The sequence below is a fragment of the Mobula birostris genome, chromosome 5, assembly GCF_030028105.1.
Source record: "Mobula birostris isolate sMobBir1 chromosome 5, sMobBir1.hap1, whole genome shotgun sequence".
Classification (NCBI taxonomy): Eukaryota; Metazoa; Chordata; class Chondrichthyes; order Myliobatiformes; family Myliobatidae; genus Mobula; species Mobula birostris.
The window spans coordinates 7,473,323-7,491,279 of record NC_092374.1 but is presented as its reverse complement, the minus strand read 5'-3'; the positions used below and the strand labels follow the sequence as shown (position 1 = coordinate 7,491,279).

Below are 17,957 nucleotides of genomic sequence, written 5' to 3'. Positions count from 1 at the left end.
GGAAGGAATGTGGCAAATGTTCAGGGGATATTTGTGTGGAGTTCTACACAGGTATGTTCCAATGAGACAGGGAAAGGATGGTAGGGTACAGGAACCGTGGTGTACAAAGGCTGTAATAATCTAGTCAAGAAGGAAAGAAGAGCTTATGAAAGGTTCAAAAAACTAGGTAACGATACAGATATAGAAGATGATAAGGCTAGCAGGACGGAGCTTAAGAATGACATTAGGAGAGCCAGAAGGGGCCATGGGAAGGCCTTGGCGGACAGGATTAAGGAAAACCCCAAGGCATTCTACAAGTATGTGAAGAGCAAGACGATAAGATGTGAAAGAATAGGACCTATCAAATGTGACAGTGGAGAAGTGTGTATGGAATCGGAAGAGATAGCAGAGGTACTTAATGAATACTTTGCTTCAGTATTCACTACAGAAAAGGATCTTGGCGATCGTAGGGATGACTTACAGTGGACTGAAAAGCTTGAGCATGTAGAAAGTGGATGTGCTGGAGCTTTTGGAAAGCATCAAGTTGGATAAGTCACCAGGACCGGACGAGATGTACCGTAGGCTACTGTGGGAGGCAAGGGAGGAGATTGCTGAGCCTCTGGTGATGATCTTTGCATCAATGAGGACAGGAGAGGTTCCGGAGAATTGAAGGGTTGCGGATGTGGTTCTCTTATTCAAGAAAGAGAGTAGAGATAGCCCAGGAAATTATAGACCAGTGAGTCTTACTTCTGTGGTTGGTAAGTTGATGGAGAAGATCCTGAGAGGCAAGATTTATGAACATTTGGAGAGAAATAATATGATTAGGAGTAGTTAGCATGGCTTTGTCAAAGGCAGGTCGTGCCTTACGGTCCTGATTGAATATTTTGAGAATGTGACTTAACACATTGATGAAGGTAGAGCAGTAGATGTCGTGCATATGGATTTCAGCAAGGCATTTGACAGGGTACCCCATGCAAGGCTTATTGAGAAAGTAAGGAGACATGGGATCCAAGGGGACAGAGCTTTATGAATCCAGAATTGGCTTGCCCACAGAAGGCAAAAGTGGTTGTGGATGAGTCATATTCTGCATGGAGGTCGGTGACCAGTGGTGTGCCTCAGGGATCTGTTCTGGGACCCCTACTCTTTGTGATTTTTATAAATGACCCGGATGAGGAAGTGGCGGGATGGGTTAGTAAATTTGCTGATGACACAAAGGTTGGGGGTGTTGTGGATAGTGTGGAGGGATGTCAGAGGTGACAGCGGGACATTGATAGGATACAAAACTGGGCTGAGGAGTGGCAGATGAAGTTCAACCCAGATAAGTGTGAGGTGGTTCATTTTAGTAGCTCAAATATGATGGCAGAATACAGTATTAATGGTAAGGCTCTTGGCAATGTGGAGGATCAGAGGGATCTTGGGGTCTGAGTCCATAGGACACTCAAAGCTGCTGCACAGGTTGACTCTGTGGTTAAGAAGGCATACGATGCATTGGTCCTCATCAATCATGAGATTGAGTTTAGGAGCCGAGAGGTAATGTTGCAGCTATATCGGATCCTGGTCAGACCCCGCTTGGAGTACTGTGCTCAGTTCTGGTCACCTCACTACAGGAAGGATGTGGAAACCATAGAAAGGGTGCAGAGGAGATCTACAAGGATGTTGCCTGGATTGGGGAGCATGCCTTATGAGAATAGGTTGAGTGAACTCGGCCTTTACTGCTTGGAGTGATGGAGGATGAGAAGTGACCTGATAGAGGTATATAAGATGATTGTGTGGATAGTCAGAGCCTTTTTCTAGGGCTGACATGGCTAGCACAAGAGGGCATAGTTTTAAGGTGCTTGAAAGTAGGTACAGAGGAGATGTCAGGGGTAAGTTTTTTTACGCAGAGAGTCCTGAGTGCATGGAATGGGCTGCCAGCGACAGTGGTGGAGGCAGATATGATAGAGTCTTTTAAGAGACTTTTGGATAGGTACATGGAGCTTAGAAAACTAGAGGGTTATAGTTACCCATAATTTCTCAGGTAAGGACATATACAGCACAGCTTTGAGGGCTGAAGGGCCTGTATTGTGCTGTAGGTTTTCTATGTTTCTGTGTTTCTAAAACAATGGAATAGACAACAAGATTACATTAATGGCGTATGTCATGAAATTTGTTATTTTGCAGCACCAGTAAAAAGCAATGTATAATAATAAAATCTGTAAATTACAGTAAGTGCATATAAAATAAGGAAAGTAAATAAATAAGTTGTGGTAAAAGAGTGAAAAAGTACTGAGGAAGTGCTCATGGATTCATTGACCATTCAGAAACCTGATGGCAGAGGGGAAGAAGCTGTTCCTGAAACATTGAGTGTGTGCCTTCGGGCTCCTGTACCTCCTCCCTGATGGTAGCAATGAGAAGAGGGCAGGTCCTGGGTGCTGGGGGTCTGTAATGATGGATGCTGCCTTTTTGAGGCATTGCATTTTGAAGGTGTTCTGGATGCTGGGGACACTAGTGCTCGTGATGGAGCTGACTGAGTTGACAACTTTCTGCTGCCGTTTCTTATCCTGAGCAGTGGCCCCTCCAGACCAGAATGCTTTCCAGGTATATCTATCGAAATTTGCCAGTGTCTTTGGTGACAATCCTGTTCACCTCAGACTCTGAATGAACCATACTGTGTTACAGGCGGGGGTCGAGTCAGGGTTTCGGGGGTTTGTCATTGTCGTCTGTTCCCTGGGTCTGATGGCTTTTACAATCCTGCCATTTTATTTTCGGGAGGTGAAGTGATTGGAGAATCGGGGGCACCGGTTATGGAGGAGAGCTCTTGGAATTACCTCGGAGTGACGGAACAGTTGCAGCATTCAGGAGGCCATTCAGCCCATTGAGTTCATACTGGCCCTGTGTAAGAACAACCCAGTCAGTCCCACTCCCCCACCACCATATTCTGGCATCTTTCCCCTTCCTTTCCAGTCCTGGTGAAGGGTCTTTGGTCAAAACATTGACTGTTTATTCCCCTCCATAAACGCTGCCTGACCTGCTCAGATCCTGCAGCATTCTGTGTGTTCCTCCCGTGGTGGTAGATCGTGATGTCAGAAGTTCATTTTTATTCCCTGGAAATGGGAAACAGAGTGACACCGTGAACCACAGGCACCTGGTGAGCCAGATAGGGAACAACCAGGGTTTCTCAACAGCAGATGATCATAGATTTACTGTATTTAACACGAGAACATAGAACACAGAACAGTCGAGCACAGGAACAGGCGCTTCGGCCCACAATGTTGTGCTGAACCAATTACATTAGTAATCCAATGACCAACTAAACTAATCCCCTCTGCCTGCACAATGTCCATTCCCTTCCATTTTCCTCACATCCATGTGCCGACCTAAACGTCTGTTAAAAATCTCTGATGTATCTGTCTGTAACACCTCCCCAGGCAGAGTATTCCAGGCATCCGGCACTCTGGGTATAAAACATTTACCCCTCACATCCTCTTTCACCTTCAATGCAGGCCTTTGGTGTCAGACATTTCAACCCTGGGAGGAAGATACTGTCTGTCTACTCTATCTCTGCCTCTCATAATCTTACAAACTCTATCAGATCTCCCCTCAGCATTGATTTCTCCAACTTCCGGTAATTTCTTCCCCCCTCTCCCTTCCCTCTTCTCCCTGATATCATTCCCATTCTGGTTACTCTCTTACCCCTTCTCTTCTCCTCACCTGCCTATCACCTCCCTCTGATTCCCCTTCTCCTTCCTTTTTTCCCATGGTCTACTCTCCTATCCTATCAGATTCCTCCTTCTTCAGCCCTTTACCTTTTCCACCTATCACCTCTCAGCTTCTTACTTCCTCCCACTGCCCTACCCAAACACCCTCTCTCTCACCTGGTCTCACCTATCACCTGCCATCTTGTACTCCTTCCCCTCCTCCCACCTTCGTATTCTGTCTTAGAACATAGAAATTTACAGAACATTACAGGCCCTTTGTACCACAATGTTGGGCCGACCATGTAACCTACTCTAGAAACTGCCTAGAATTCCCCTAGCGCGTAGTCCTCTATATTTCTAAGCTCCATGTACCTATCTAAGAGGCTCTTAAAAGACCCTATGGCAGCAGTCCCCAACCACCGGGCTACAAGGCATGCGCTACCGGGCCACGAGGAAATGATATGATTTGGCGATATGAAACGATATGAGTCAGCTGCACCTTTCCTCATTCCCTGTCACGCCCACTGTTGAGCTTGAACGCACGCGAGGTCATTACGCATGCGTCATCCATGTCAGAGCTGGAAGGAGATCAACTCCTTGAGCTTGCAAATGACGGTGGGCTGAAAAGTATGTTTGACATAACATCTCTGCTGGCATTCTGGATCAAAGTCAAGGCTAGATATCCTGAGATAGAAACGGAGGCGCTGAAAATGTTGCTTCCATTTCCAACATATCTCTGCAATGAATGCAACGAAAACTAAATTGCGGAATAGACTGGACATAAGGAACCCATTCGAGTATCGCTGTCTCCCACCACCCCTCAATGGCACCATCTTGTTGCAGGAAAACAAGCCCAGGGCTCCCACTGATTCAGCGATATTGGTGTGTTGCAATGATTTTATATGTTCATACGGGGAAAATATGCGCCGTGTGTTTAATATCCAAACGTTACTTAAAATGTTATGATGCTATTGACATATAACCATATAACAATTACAGCATGGATACTGGACATCTCTGCCCTTCTAGTCTGTGCCGAACGCTACTCTCACCTCGTCCCACCGACCTGCACTCAGCCCATAACCCTCCATTCCTTTCCTGTCCATATAGCTGTCCAGTTTAACTTTAAATGATAATATTGAACCTGCCTCTACCACTGCTACTGGAAGTTCGTTCAACATTTACTTCAAGCTCCCCTGTCCTCCCCTGATAATTGATTTATCGCTATATTCATGTGAGGAAAATATGCGCTGTGTGTTTAATATTAAGTTCGTTAGATAAACCCTTTTAGAAATGAAATTGAGTGTATTAAGCACTTATCACCTATATTCCGGTCGTGATTAACACCCCCCCCCCCCCCCCACGAACAGAATCGCCAGAAACGATTTGCAGAAAAGAAACCGGCACGTGCACACATGCGCACTGGTGCCCGCGCAAGGCTTCATGGTCATTGTAGTCTTTCTCGGGGTAAACACAATGTACTTGACTGCTACTCTTGTCCGTTGGCAACCATTCCCCCCACCCCACCCCCCCGGTCGGCCGCTCCGCAAGAATATTGTCAATATGAAACTGGTCCGCAGTGCAAAAGATTGGGGACCCTTGCCCTATGGTATCCACTTCCGTCACCGCCTCTGACAGTGCATTCCACGCACTCACCATTTTCTGTGTGAAAACTTCCCTCTAATATCCCCTCTGTACCTATTTCTAAGCACCTTAAAACTATGCCCCCTCATGTTAGCCATTTCAGCCCAGGAGAAAAGCCTCTGGCTATCCACACGGTCAATGCCTCTCATCATCTTATACACCTCTATCAAGTCACCTCTCATCCTCCTTTGCTCCAAGGAGAAAAGGCCAAGTTCACTCATCCTATTCTCATAAGGTATGCCTTCCAATCCAGGCAACATCCCTGTAAATCGCTTTTGCCTTCTCTCGATAGTTTCCACATCCTTCCTGTAGTGATCTGACCAGAACTGAACACAGTATTCCAAGTGGGGTCTGACCAAGGTTTTATATAGCTGTAACATTACCTCACGGCTCTTGAACTCGATCCCATGGTTGATGAATGCCAACACACCACATGCCTTCTTAACAACACTGTCAACCTGCACAGCAGCTTTGAGTGTCCTATCGACACGGACCCCAAGATCTCACTGATCCTCCACACTGCCAAGAGTCTTACCATTAATACTATTTTCTGTCTTCAAATTTGATCTACCAAAATGAGCCAGTTCACACTTATCTGGGTTGAACTGTATCTGCCACTTCTCAGCCATTTCTGCATCCTATCAATGTTCCGTTGTAACCTCTGACAGCCCTCCACACTATCCACAACACCCCCAACATTTGTGTCATCAGCAAACTATCTAACTCATCCTTCTACTTTTTCATCCGGGTCACTTTTAAAGATCACAAAGAGGAGGGGTCCCAGAACAGATCCCTGCAGAACTCCATTGTTCACTGACCTCCGTGCAGAATATGGACCATCTACAGCCACCCTTAGCCTTCTGTGGGCAAGCTAATTCTGGATCCACAAAGCAAGGTCCCCTTAGATCCCATCCTTCCTTACTTTCCGAAGGAACCCAGCATGGGGAACCTTATCAAATGCCTTACTGAAATCCATATACACGACATCAGCTGCTCTACCTTCATCAATGTGTTTTGTTACATCCTCAAGGAATTCAATCATACGCATAAGACGCGACCTGCCCTTAACAAAGCCATGCTGACCAGCCCTAATCAGATTATGTCTCTCCAAATACTCATAAATCCTGCCTCTCAGGATCTTCTCCAACAGCTTGCTCACCACTGAAGTCAGATTCACTAGTCCATACTTTCCTGGGTTATCTCTACTCCCTTTCTTGAACAAGGAAACAATACTTGCAAACTTCCAATCCTCTGGTACTTCTCTCATTCTGATTTATAATGCAAAGATCATCGCAAGAGGCTCAGCAATCACCTCCCTTGCTTCCCACAGTAGCCTGGGGTATATCTCAACCAGTCCCAGTAACTTATCTAACTTTATGCTTTTCAAAAGCTCTGGCACATCCTCTCTCCATGCACACGTTTCCACCATCGCATCTAATTGGTCCTATTCTCACACAGCTCATCCTCTTACTCTTCACATACTAGTAGAATACCTTGGGTTTTTCCTTAATCCTGCTCACCAAGGCCTTCTCATGGCCCCTTCAGGCTCTCCTAATTCTATTCTTAAGCTCCTTCCTAGTAACCTTGTAACTTTCTAGAGCTCTAACAGTACCTAGCTTCTTGAACCTTTCGTAAGCTTTTCTATTCTTCTTAACTAGATTTTCTACATCCTTTGTACACTATGGTTCTTTAACCCTACCAACCTTTCCCTGCCTCAATGGAACATACCTGTGCAGAACACCATGCAAATATTCCCTGAACATTTGCCACATTTTGGCCGTGCATTTCCCTGGGAACATCTGCTCCCAATTTACGCTCCTAAGTTCCTGCCTAACAGCATCATATTTCCCCCGACCCCAATTACATGTTTTCTCAGAATGTCTGCTCCTATCCCTCTCCAGCACTATGGTGAAGGAGACAGAGTTGTGGTCACTACCTCCAAAATGCTCTTCCACAAAGAGATCTGACAGCTGACCAGGTTCATTTCCCAATTCCAGATCAAGTACAGCCTCTCCTCCAGTTGGCTTATCTACATTTTGTGTCAGGAAGCCTTCTGACATACATACATGGAATTATGAGGTAGTGGCCATTACAGAGACTTGGCTGCAACCAGGGCAGGAATGGATTCTCAATATTCCTGGACTTCAGTGCTTTAAGAGGGATAGAGAGGGCGGAAAAATGGGAGGAGGGGTGGCATTACTGGTCAGGGATATTATTACAGCCTCAGAAAGAGTGGGTAATGTAGCAGGATCCTCATTTGAGTCGATATGGGTGGAAGTCAGGAAAAGGAAGGGAGCAGTTACTCTACTAGGGGAATTCTATAGGCCCCCTGGTAGCAGCGGAGATAGAAAGGAGCAGATAGGGAGGCAGATTTTGGAAAGGTGCAAAAATAACAGGGTTGTTATCATGGGTGACTTTAACTTCCCTAATATTGATTGGCACCTGATTAGTTCCAAGGGTTTAGATGGGGCAGAGTTTGTTAAGTGTGTCCAGGAGGGATTCCTGTCACAGTATGTGGACAGGCCGACCAGGGGAATGCCATACTAGATCTGGTACTAGGTAATGAACCGGGTCAGGTCACAGATCTCTCAGTGGGTGAGCATCTGGGGGACAGTGACCAATGCTCCTTGGCCTTTAGCATTATCGTGGAAAAGGATAGAATCAGAGAGGACAGGAAAATTATTAATTGGGGAAGGGCAAATTATGAGGCTATTAGGCTAGAACTTGCGGGTGTGAATTGGGATGATGTTTTTGCAGGGAAATGTACTATGGACATGTGGTTGATGTTCAGAGATCTCGTGCAGGATGTTAGGGATAAATTTGTCCCGGTGAGGAAGATAAAGAATGGTAGGGCGAAGGAACCTTGGGTGACAAGTGAGGTGGAAAATATAGTCAGGTGGAAGGCGGCAGCATACATGAGGTTTAGGAAGCAAGGATCAGATGGGTCTATTGAGGAATATAGGGAAGCAAGAAATGAGCTTAAGAAGGGGCTGAGAAGAGCAAGAAGGGGGCATGAGAAGGCCTTGGCGAGTAGGGTAAAGGAAAAGCCCAAGGGATTCTTCAATTATGTGAAGAAAAAAAGGATGACAGGAGTGAAGGTAGGACCGATTAGAGATAAAGGTGGGAAGATGTGCCTGGAGGCTGTGGAAGTGAGCGAGGTCCTCAATAAATACTTTTCTTCGGTATTCACCAATGAGAGGGAACTTGATGATGGTGAGGACAATATGAGTGAGGTTTATGTTCTGGAGCATGTCGGTATTAAGGGAGAGGAGGTGTTGGAGTTGTTAAAATACATTAGGACGGATAAGTCCCTGGGGCCTGACGGAATATTCCCCAGGCTGCTCCACGAGGTGCGGGAGAGATTGTTGAGCCTCTGGCTAGGATCTTTATGTCCTCGTCGTCCACGGGAATGGTACTGGAGGATTGGAGGGAGGCGAATGTTATCCCCTTGTTCAAATAAGGTGGTAGGGATAGTCCGGGTAATTATAGACCAGTGAGCCTTACATTTGTGGTGGGAAAGCTGTTGGAAATGATTGTTAGAGATAGGATCTATGCGCATATAGAGAATCATGGTCTGATCAGGGACAGTCAGCATGGCTTTGTGAAGGGCAGATCGTGTCTAACAAGCCTGATAGAGTTCTTTGAGGAGGTGATCGGGCATATAGATGAGGGTAGTGCAGTGGATGTGATCTATATTGATTTTAGTAAGGCATTTGACAAGGTTCCGCACAGTAGGCTTATTCAGAAGGTCAGAAGGCATGGGATCCAGGGAAGTTTGGCCAGGTGGATTCAGAATTGGCTTGCCTGCAGAAGGCAGAGGGTCGTGGTGGAGGGAGTACATTCAGATTGGAGGATTGTGACTAGTGGTGTCCCACAAGGATCTGTTCTGGGACCTCTACTTTTCGTGATTTTTATTAACAACCTGGATGTGGGGGTAGAAGGGTGGGTGTTGTAGATAGTGTAGAGGATTGTCAAAGATATCAGAGAGACATTGGTAGGATGCAGAAGTGGGCTGAGAAGTGGCAGATGGAGTTCAACCCGGAGAAGTGTGAGGTGGTACACTTTGGAAGGACAAACTCCAAGGCAGAGTACAAAGTAAATGGCAGGATACTTGGTAGTGTGGAGGAGCAGAGGGATCTGGGGGTACATGTCCACAGATCCCTGAAAGTTGCCTCGCAGGTGGATAGGGTAGTTAAGAAAGCTTATGGGGTGTTAGCTTTCATAAGTCGAGGGATAGAGTTTAAGAGTCACGATGTAATGATGCAACTCCTAAAACTCTAGTTAGGCCACACTTGAAGTACTGTGTCCAGTTCTGGTCGCCTCACTATAGGAAAGATGTGGAATCATTGGAAAGGGTACAGAGGAGATTCACCAGGATGCTGCCTGGTTTAGAAAGTATGCATTATGATCAGAGATTAAGGGAGCTAGGGCTTTACTCTTTGGAGAGAAGAAGGATGAGAGGAGACGTGATAGAGGTGTACAAGATAATAAGAGGAATAGATAGAGTGGATAGCCAGTGCCTCTTCCCCAGGGCACCACTGCTCAATACAAGAGGACATGGCTTTAAGGTAAGGGGTGGGAGGTTCAAGGGGGATATTAGAGGAAGGTTTTTTACTCAGGGAGTGGTTGGTGCGTGGAATGCACTGCCTGAGTCAGTGGTGGAGGCAGATACACTAGTGACGTTTAAGAGACTATTAGACAGGTATATAGAGTAATTTAAGGTGGGAGCTTATATGGGAGGCAGGGTTTGAGGGTCAGCACAACATTGAAGGGCCTGTACTGTGCTGTACTATTCTATGTTCTATGTTCTTTCTGAACACACCTAACAAACACCACCCCATTAAACCCCTCACTCTAAGGAGATTCCAGTTAATGGTAGGAAAGTTAAAATCACCAATCACAACAACCCTATTATTAGTATAATCTGCCTCCCTATCTGCTCCTCGATTTCCATGTTACTATTGCGGGGTCTATAAAAAACACCCAGTAGAGTTATTGCCCCTTCCTGTTTCTGACTTTCACACTGACTCAGTGGACCATCCGTCCATGACTTCCTCCTTTTCTGCAGCCGTGACAATGTCACTAATTAGCAATGCCACGCCCCCACCTGTTTTGCCTCCCTCTTTGTTCAGTCTGAAACCTCTAAAGCCTGGCATACTCAACAGCCATTCCTATTCCTGAGACATCCAAGTCTCTGTAATGGTCACAATGTCAATGTATTGATCCACGTTCAAAGTTCATCCGCCTTGTTTGTGATACTCCTTGCATGAAAATAGACTCATCTCAAACCAAAAGGCTGAGTGCTTCTTTGCTCTAACATCTGCCTATTCCTCATCACAAACTCACTACTGTCTCTGTGCTCCAACCTCCCCATCCTGTGCCTTTTCACTTCGGTTCCCAGCCCCCTGCAAATCGAGTTTAAACCTTCCCCAATAGCCTTAGCTGGCTGGCGGTGTAGTGGCATCAGCGCCGGACTTCAGAGCGAGTGAAGGCTCCCGAGTTCGAATCCAGCCGGCTCCCTTGCTCACTTTCCATCCGTGCTGTGTTGAGCGTCGAGCTAGCAACTTGGCTTTGTAAAAATAAGAAAGCATGCTAAAAAAAATGTTGTCATGAGGGCATCTCGATTACTCCACTCGGAGTTAAGGGCTTTCTTCTTCAATAGCCTTAGCAAACCTCCCTGCCAGGATATTGGTCCTCCTCAGAGTCAAGTGCAACCAATCCTTTTTGTACAGGTCATACCTGCCCCAAAAGAGGTCCCAATGATCCAAAAATCTTTCAACCACACACTTATCCTCTACCTCACTCTATTCCTATACTCACTGTCGTGTGGCACAGGCAAAATCTCAAGATTACTACCTTTGTGGTCCTGCTTCCCAGCTTCCTTCCTAACTCCCTGTATTCTGTTTTTTGGACCTCCATCCTTTTTCTACCATTGTCGTTGTTACCAATATGTACCACGAGCTCTGGCTGCTCACCCTCCAATTTCAGGATATTGTGGACTGCCCCCTTCCTTTCCAGCCCAAAACGATGACTGCACATTCCTCTCAGTAGTTGATACCTGATCTGCTGAGTTCCTCCAGCATTTTGTGTGTGTTACTCCAAAGGGCACAGCTTCAGCTTAGAGGGACTTACTTTTATAATGGAGATGAGGAGGAATTTCTTTAGCCAGGTGGTGTTGAATCTGTGGAATTCATTGCCACAGACAGCTGTGGAGCTCTCATTGGGTATATTTAAAGCAAAGGTTGATAAGTTCTTGACTTCTAAAGGCATCAAAGGTTACATGGAGAAGGCAGGAGAATGGGGTTAAGAGGGATAATAAATCCTTCTGAACTTTCGAGTTGGTACAGTAGTATAGCGGTTAGTGTTATGCTGTTACAGAGCCAGTGACCTGGGTTCAATTCCCACAGCTGCCTGTATGGAATTTGTATTGTCTCACCATGACCGTGTGGGTTTCCTCCAAGTGCTCTTGTTTTCTCCCACATCTCAAAGACTTACTGGTTAGTAGGTCAATTGGTCACACGGGTGTAACTGGGCGACACAGACTTGCTGGACTAGAAAGACCCATTACCCTACGGCAAGTCTGTAACTCTTGAAACTAAATTGGCCATGATTGAGTGTGGAGTAGAATCAATGGGCTGAATGGCCTGAGTCTCCTCCTGTTGCTTATGGTCCAATGTTTCAGCTGTATTAAACTTTGGTCAGACTGCACTTGGAGCATTGCACACAGTCCTGGTCACCGCATGTTGAGGGTATCGAGGGTCTAGAGATGGTGCAGAAGAGGTTCGCCAGGGTGCTGCCTGGATTAGAGAGCAGAAGGAGAGGTTGGACAAACTTGAGTTGTTTTTATCCTTTCCCTTCGTCATCCTTCGCCCTTCTGAAGAAGCCTCTGGCCCAAAATATTGACTGCTTCTTCCCTGCAGAGAAGCTTCCTGACGTGCTGAGCTCCTCCAGAATTTTCTGTGTGTTACTCTGGATTTACCACATCTGCAGAATCCCTTGTGTCTCATTTTGCTCCACCATGAGGTCTCTTAGAGAAGTGCCAACTCTGAAGGATGGCACAGTTAGCGTAACGCCTCGCAGTGTCACCAATCAGGGCTTGATTCTTGTCGTTGTCTGTGGGGACTTTTGATGTTCTCCCCGTGACTGCCTGGGTTTCCTTCGGGAGATACAGTTTCCTCCCACATTCCACAGACATGGTTAGGATTAGTAAATTGTGTTCTGTTGGCACCGGAAACATGGTGACACTTGTGGGCTGCCCCCACTACGTCCTCGGACTGTGTTGCTCGTTCAAGCAAACGACACATTTCACTGTGTGTTTCCATGTAGAACTTTTAAATCCTCCCTTCGACAGGAGCTAAGTGAGATCCTCTCACACTGCTTCCCTCTCTGCTCCAGTCCTGATGAAAGGTCTTGGCCCAAAACCTCAACTGTTTATTCCCCTCCATAGATTCTGCCTGACCTGCTCTGTCTCCAGCATTTTATGTGGCTCGGGATTTCCAGCATCTGCCAAATCTTTTGTGTTTGTGCTTTTGCTTGGAACCAGCCTGAGATCAATGGGCAGAATGGCCTCTTAAAAGTGCCACAGCCAGCGCACAATGCCATCAAGCAGTGAAACCTCAAGCTTCAATGTATTTCAGTGGAATCTGTGACAGTTTTGCAAACAGCAATGTTTAACTTCCCCTATCTGACTGCACACCTAGAATTCTTGCATCATTTACAGGTAGGGTAAGTGCAAGCAGGCTTCTTCCACCGAGGATGGGTGGAACTACAAACAGAGGTCATGGGTTAAGGGTGAAAGGTGAAAATTTTAAGAGGAACTCAGAGGGTGATGAGACTGGAATGAGCTGTCAGTATAACGGTGCACAGAGCTCGATTTCAAAGTTTAAGAGAAGTTTGGACAGGTACATTGAAGGAATATAGAGGGCTACGTTCCCAGTGCAGGTTGATTTGAGCAGGCAGTTTAAATGGTTTCAGCATGGACTAGATGGGCCAAAGGGCCTGTTTCAGTGCTGTACTTCTCTATGACTCTATAAGCAACAAGGTTTCATTGGAGGGTAGAGATGGGGATCAAACAATGACCATGTCCAACAAGGCAGAGTTAACTCCATTCCCAGAGCAGAACTGGCTAATATGAGACGGCCTAATTTTAAGGTGTCTGGCAGAAAGTATCGGGAGTACAATTTCTACAGAGAGTGGTGGGAGTGTGGAACATCCTGGTGGTGTTATACAGGGGGCGTTGGTGGCGCACCCAACACTGATGTACTAGGAACAGGACTAGGTGTGTCAAGAAAGCAAGGGAAGTGGGGAAGAAAGGATGCTGGACATTGACACGGGCCCTGGACGAGACTAGGATGCAGGGCCTGGGCTAGGACATGGACAAGAAAAACAGGACCCTGACAAGGAGCCTGGACTAGGGACACAGAACTCCGGAACTAGAGCCTGGACAAGGACCCAGAACCTGGGTCTTGGTTGGGACTAGGAACCTGGGTCTTAACTGGGAACCGGAATCTGAGTTTAGGCTAGGACAAGATGTGGCTACAGGTCGTGGTGTGGCTACAAGAATGGACGTGAGACTCCTGGACAGAACGAGGAAATTCCTGTAGAGGGCTGGGCGAGGCACATGGACAGGATGAGACACGTGGACAGGACGAGATCACAAAGCCTTCATTTGGTCTTGGGACTCAGGAATCTTGGAGCCTTGGACTTGGGACTCAGGAACCTCAGAGCCTTGGACTTGGGACTCAGGAATCTCGGAGCCTTGGACTTGGGACTCAGGAATCTCGGAGCCTTGGACTTGAACACAGGAGCATGGAACACAGAGCCAGGACCCCTCCTTGGGAGCAGGACGTAGGGCCGGGACTCGTACACAGCACATAGAGCCAGGACCCCCTCCTTGGGAACAGGACCAAGGTCCGGGGCTCTTTCTATACACAGAAAACTGAACACGAAGTGACAGTTCTGCACTCAGGGTAGTGGCAAATGGCCAGGCCTACCCAGCGGAGGCAAGGACACAAACAGACAATTCCAAACAACGACAGATTGTTCCTTATCTTGACACAGCAAGGCCCCAGACTTACTCTGGCGGTTGAACTTGATGGCATTACAGGTGAGGACACAGGCGAAGGTTGCAGGTGAAGGCAAAGGCTTCAGGAGGAAGGGGAAGGGAAGGGAGCAGTCCAGCAAACAATCCCTGCTTTGCAGAGGTATTTATGTGCCAGACCGAAATGAGAATCAGGTGCCTCAATTAAAGCACCCAACAGAATAAGGGAGAAATAGGAAAATCCGGAACAAGGATCGATGGACCGGGCCATGAACCGGAATGCAGACTTCATGGACCGGACCATGACAGGTGGTGGTAGAGGCTGATACATTAGGGACACTTGAGAGAGTCTTAGATAGACGCATGGAGGATAGAGAAAGGGGGGGTTATGTGGGAGGGAAGGGTTAGATTGATCTTGGAGTAGGTTAAAAGATTGGAACAACGTTGAGAGCAAAAGGGTCTGTGCTGTGCTGGACCATCCAATGTTCTCTGCATCCTTTTGGTGTTCAACAGATGGCCACAAGTGTAAAGGGGAACAAAATCATTGCTACTCTGGATCCAACGCAGCAGAAAAAATACAATAAAATAAAGAGCACAATAATAAAATCACAATAAATATAAATACTGTACATATGATAGTTTTTAGACATAGATTGATATACAGATTGACAGATAGACTTTATGTTTATAAAGTGATTCTAGGCCCAGGAGTGTCTGTACTTCAGGTGACTGACAGGAAATGATAAAGTAGTCATTCATATGGAACGTTATGTATATACAATCAATCCACGTATAAAAGCTAATGTACTAATATTTATTGTGTTCTTTAGTACTATAAATTATTATGTTATTCTTGTACAACTTCAATATAACATCCCAACTTCTGTACTCTATATGTCTTCACCAACGTCTTGTACAACCACAACATCACACACCCCAGGACAACAGTGACCACGTGAGCACCCAGTCAGTACTCCGTCCTTCCACCGCCAATGCAGAGTGGCTGCAGTGTGCACCATCTACAATACACAACGCAGTTACTCACCCCTGCTATTCCAGCAGCCTCCATCTCTCCACATCAGGATATCGGGTGTATGTGAGCACCATCACCCACAGGCTCCCTTCCCAAGTATATTTACTTACTGACACACAATGCAGAATAGGCTCCCTCTGGCCTTTTGAGCTGTGCCATCCAACATCCCGAGCCTAATCACGGACAATTCACAATGACCAACTGACCTACCAGCCATTAGACTGTGGGAGAAAACCAGGGCACCTGGAGGAAACCCATGTGGTCACAGGGAGTTCAGAGTTCAAAGTTCAATGTACAACCTTAAGATTTGTCTTCTTCTAGGCAGCCACAGAACAAAGAACCCATTGCTACAGTCCTGATCAATAAGTTACAAAAGCTGGGCCTCTGTACCTCCCTCTGCAACTGGATCCTCAAAATTCCAAACCGGAAGGCCACAATCTGTGCAGATTGGAAATAACATCTCCACCTCACTGACAATCAACACTGGTGCATCTCAGTGTGTGTGCTTAGCCCACTGCTCTACTCTCTCTACACCCATGACTGTGTGGCTAGGCACAGCTGAAACGTCATCTATAAATTTGCTGAGGATACAATCATTATTGGTAGAATCTCAGATGGTGATGAGAGAGAGTACAGGACTGAGCTATGCCAACTAGTGGCGTGGCGTCACAGCAACAACCCTGCATTCAACGTCGGTAAGACCAGGGAGTTGACAGTGGACTTCAGGAAGGGGAAGACGAGGGAACACAAACCAATCCCCACCAAGGGGTCAGAAATGGAGAGAGTGAGCAGGTTCAAATTCCTGGGTGTTTCAATACACCTGAGGACTGAACCTGGTCCCAACATGTCGATGTCATTACAAAGAAGGTATGATAGCGGTTATATTTCACTAGGAGTTTGAGGAGATTTGGTATGTCACGTAAAACACTCTCCAATCTCTACAGATGTACGGTGGAGAGCATTCTGACTGGCCGCAACACCGCCTGGTATGGTGGGAGGGGTCTACAGCGTAAGATCGATGGAATCTGCAGAGAGTTGTAAAATTACTCGGCGCCATCATGGGCTCTAGCCTCCGTAGTTTCCAAGACATCTTTGAGGAGCAGTGTCTCAGAAAGGTGGTGTCCGTCATTAAGGACCTCCAGCACCCAGGTTGTGCCCTGTTCTCACTGTTACCATCAGGCAGGAGGTACAGAAGCCTGAAGACACACACTCAGTGATTCAGGAACCGCTTCTTCCCCTCTGCCATCAGATTTCTGAATGAACAATGAACCCATGAACCCTTCCTCATTTTTTTTTATTTCTGTTTTTGTATATTATTTAGTTTAACTACTTTATACACATACATACACTTACTGTGATTCAGTTTTTCTCTGTTATTATGTATTGCATTGTACTGCCGCCACAAAGTTAACAAGTTTCACGACAAATGCCGGTGATATTAAACTTGGTTCTGATTCTGAAGACCGTCGAACAGCCAATGTACAGAGGGGAAAGATCGTGAAAACAATAAAAGTAAGCAAATAGCATTCAGAACTGAAGAACGCACAGACAGCGGCGAGAATTGAACCTGGGTCACAGGGACTGTGAAGCATCATGCTAACCACCACGCTACAGCTTCGCTCCAAATTCCAGACCACCCAGGCTTGGAATTGTGCCCGGCCTTTAACTGGGCATCAAACTTGGACGTCTCTCCCCAGTAGTACTGGGCTTCATCGTCACCAGCAGGCAGTCCACCCCAGCACTCAGGGAAGGACAGGGTCCCAACACCAACCCTCCACTGGCAGAACCAACGTCTAAATCAATCGCACTTCACCAGAAAGTAAAACGAGCCTTTAGGAGAGAGACAACGAGTGGATAGGCGGACAATGGAAAACACCTACTGTATCCCCGGACTGAGACGGACATCAGGACCGTGCAGAGACAAACCCGGAGAGAGAGCATTTCCAGCGCTTCGGTATGGAGTCCGCTCACGCTTCAGTTCTTTCTTTACTCCCTGTCGCTGAAAGACAGAAGCTGCTCGATTTGCTTCTTCACTTCCTGAAAAAACTCTCAGGAACTGTCGAAGTTCGTGGCTGGTAGGAAGTCATTTCAAACACAGTGCACTATCTAACGACGGTAGTGACAAACTCTTCGCGTTTACTGGAAGCAAATTTTATGCAAGTACCGAGCTGAGCAAAAGCCCTTAGAACTTACTTCCGCTTAGCTGAATTGACACCCTCTGGTATCAGACATTCTTCAGCCAGGCAGTAATGATTCTGTGAAATTCATTGCCACAAACGACTGTGGGAAGCCAAGTCACTGTGTATATTTAAAACGGAATCTGATAGTTTCTTGATTAGTAAGTGTATCAAAGGTTACGGAAAGAGGGCAGGAGAATGGGGTTGAGAGGGAAACTAAATCAGCCATAATGGAATGGTGGAACAGAATCGATGGACCGAATGGCCTAATTCTGCTCCTATATCTTGTGATCTTACGGTCCAATTCCTAGAGTGAACAGGGATAAGATACATAGATTTGGCAATTGCAATTAGTGGGTGAGGTCAAAGAGAGAGACCATAAAGTACGGGACTAGAGGGGGAGAGAA

At 46.5% G+C, this 17,957-nt stretch overlaps 1 protein-coding gene across 1 annotated transcript in view; it reads right to left on the bottom strand.

Annotated features, from left to right (window-relative positions):
* LOC140197180 (uncharacterized) overlaps positions 1-17,395 on the bottom strand; it is an 80,861-nt gene extending 63,466 nt beyond the window's left edge. The window contains exon 1 of the mRNA XM_072257093.1: positions 17,254-17,395. Within this exon, the coding sequence (XP_072113194.1) occupies positions 17,254-17,314 (61 nt within the window). The 5' untranslated portion in view covers positions 17,315-17,395. The remainder of the gene's footprint in view (positions 1-17,253) is intronic.
* Between the last annotated feature and the right edge of the window lie 562 nt (positions 17,396-17,957).